The sequence below is a fragment of the Silene latifolia genome, chromosome 10 (assembly GCF_048544455.1).
Source record: "Silene latifolia isolate original U9 population chromosome 10, ASM4854445v1, whole genome shotgun sequence".
Lineage (NCBI taxonomy): Eukaryota > Viridiplantae > Streptophyta > Magnoliopsida > Caryophyllales > Caryophyllaceae > Silene > Silene latifolia.
The window spans coordinates 137,707,393-137,709,928 of NC_133535.1; the positions used below are offsets into that span (position 1 = coordinate 137,707,393).

The 2,536-nt window shown below is 35.5% G+C and overlaps 1 protein-coding gene across 1 annotated transcript; it reads left to right on the forward strand.

The window, feature by feature from the left end:
* The first annotated feature begins 525 nt into the window (after positions 1-525).
* Positions 526-1,680, forward strand: LOC141608328 (F-box protein CPR1-like). The gene has a single exon (XM_074427688.1). It carries the CDS (start codon positions 526-528, stop codon positions 1,678-1,680), a length of 1,155 nt encoding a protein of 384 aa, XP_074283789.1.
* The last annotated feature ends 856 nt before the right edge of the window (positions 1,681-2,536 follow it).

Sequence of the window (2,536 nt, forward strand, 5' to 3'; positions counted from 1 at the left end):
ATGCGCGGGATTTAGCAAATACGTTAAAAAATTACTCCCTCCATTCAACTCCACTTTACAACTTTCTATTTTGCGCACTATTCACAAGCGGACATTCAACTTCAATTTTCTCTCGATACATAAGTGAAAATATATTCATGTGGGATCTTATTTGATTCGTCTTTAACAGTACATTAAAAATATTTAACTTTTATAATTTTTGCAAATACGCGGCTAATGATATTTATCGTGTAAAAGCTGCGTTGGCAAACGTGATAAAAGAAAGTTGTAAAGTGGAGTTGAATGGAGGGAGTAGGTTATAAACGGGTCAGTAAAGCCACTTTTACTTTCTTCTCTTCATGTCGCCTATAGCCCTTTGATTGTGAAATCTTTCACTATTATTAAATAATGTTAAAAAAAGTTTCTTAAACTTCTGCGCAGTAAAATTTAAATTATACTCCGAGCAAACCCTAGCACAACCATAGTCAATACCTCCTCTCTTTACTTCATTGCTTCCCTTTACAAAGTTTTGAGATCGAAGAAAATATGGGAGACAAACAGGCAATTTATGCTAAGGAGAAACAAGTTATTGATAAAAAAAGTTACCTCCCTTATGATCTTATCATTCACGAAATTTTTATGAGATTACCCGTTAAATCAATTCTTCGATTTAAGTCAGTTTCGAAACAATGGTACTCTACTCTTTCTTCTTCCAAATTTGCTACTTTTCATCTTATGAAATCCCCCTTCTCTCACCCTTCTGCTCCGGTAAACACTTTGTTTATCGAGAATTGGAAGAAATTTTACCTATTTTCTTATGATAATGATCAAAATCCTTGTAACTTAGAAGATAATTTGGTTAAACTAGACGTCGACTTTGGTGTCAATGATTATCTTAAGCTTACAGGATGTTGTAATGGTTTGGTCTGCTTAAGCAAACCTTTTAGTGAATACTTCGTTTTATGGAACCCGGCTACTCGCAAGCTGCACAAATATCCGTCAGATGGGTATTTAAAGGGTATTCATGATAATGTTGATCGGCCTTTTGTAGCTTCTGGATTTGGGTATGCATCCTCTGATGATGACTATAAATATGTTCGAATACTAGGATGGGGAAGGAAAAAACTTAGTAATATTGCTCATATCTTCTCTCTTAGGGAAAGCAAGTGGAGAAAAATTGAATTTGAACATCATGCTGTTTTTCCTTATGGAAAATCAGTGCTTCTTGATGAAAATTTATATTGGGTTAGTTATAGTAAACTCGGCTCTGTAATTGTTTGCTTTGATTTAGGGTTAGAGAAGTTTGACATAATTAAGTTGAACTCGGCCGCCTTCTCCTACCTAGGAGTCATGGGAGCGTGTTTGATCGAGTCCAAATATGATGGCACAGATGGAGGTGAAAAGTTGAAAAAAATTCAAATGTTGGGATCTACTACTACAATAGAGAAATCTATTGATCTACCGAAGGGGATTATATTAGACATCGAGTCTCAAATGATTGGCTACACGAGGACTGGCAGTTTTTTCATGACGGGGACTTCCAATGATCAACTTGGGAATATAATGCTGTTGTTAGTTGACTCAAGTATGAAACCTATGCAATGCGCAACACTTTTAAATGTTCATGAGCCGATTAACATTGCAAGATATGTTCCAAGCCTAGTTTCACCTTTTCCCATCGAGGAGGTGTCGGAATCATAGAGACCGTACACTGTGGTATGATTAACCCATTATTCTCTTTGCATGCTCCTTGGCCAGTATAAAGACATTGTTATGATGTACTGAAAAATCGAGTTTCTTGACGTAATTTATATTCATCATTATTTACTTGGATTAAGTAGCTTGCAAAACCGCTGATCGAAATATGTCATTAGACCCGTTAAAATATGCTTGCTATTAGATTGTACTCCGTATTGTACAACTTCATCTTGTTTGTAAGGTATTCCCGCCCTTTGATCTCACCTTTTTCTAATTTCTGTATAATCCGGTTTGTCAAACACTCTGTATATAAGAGCACCTACATGAGAAGAAGTTTATAGCAGTCGACGAAGATAAAAGATTGCCGAACAGACGACGTGGGCTGGCTGGCTGGCCCCTTGAACAATATAGCTGGCTTCCCTATTTGTCGTCTCTACATCTTAAAACAATTGTTTCATGTTTACTGCGTACTCTAATTTCATCGAGTTGTACTGACAACACGGAATGTAAATGGTGAGTACTAGTGTTTCTGTGGTTTAAAGAGTTAGTTAATTAATACCAGTAATTCAAGATATGTTCCTAGCTTAGTTTCGTATACCAAGTTAAATAAATAAGAAACTTAATGAATACTAAAGTCGAATCCAATCATCATAATATATTTTACCAAAAATTATTCTAGATTTTTTATTCAAAAATTACTCTATCCATAAAGTGTAGATTTTGCCAAAAAAAAACTCTACCGAAACCTAACCTTTCCGTCATTATATAGGCCGATTTATACAAGGCCATGTTAGCAAAATAATCTCAACCCTTGCGTAAAATGAACAAACCTAGAGCTACCTCAATATGGGAGACGAAG

What these genes read in the sequence shown, in the direction of transcription:
- LOC141608328 (XM_074427688.1), top strand. Translation starts at nt 526, where the DNA reads ATGGGAGACAAACAGGCAATTTATGCTAAGGAGAAACAAGTTATTGAT.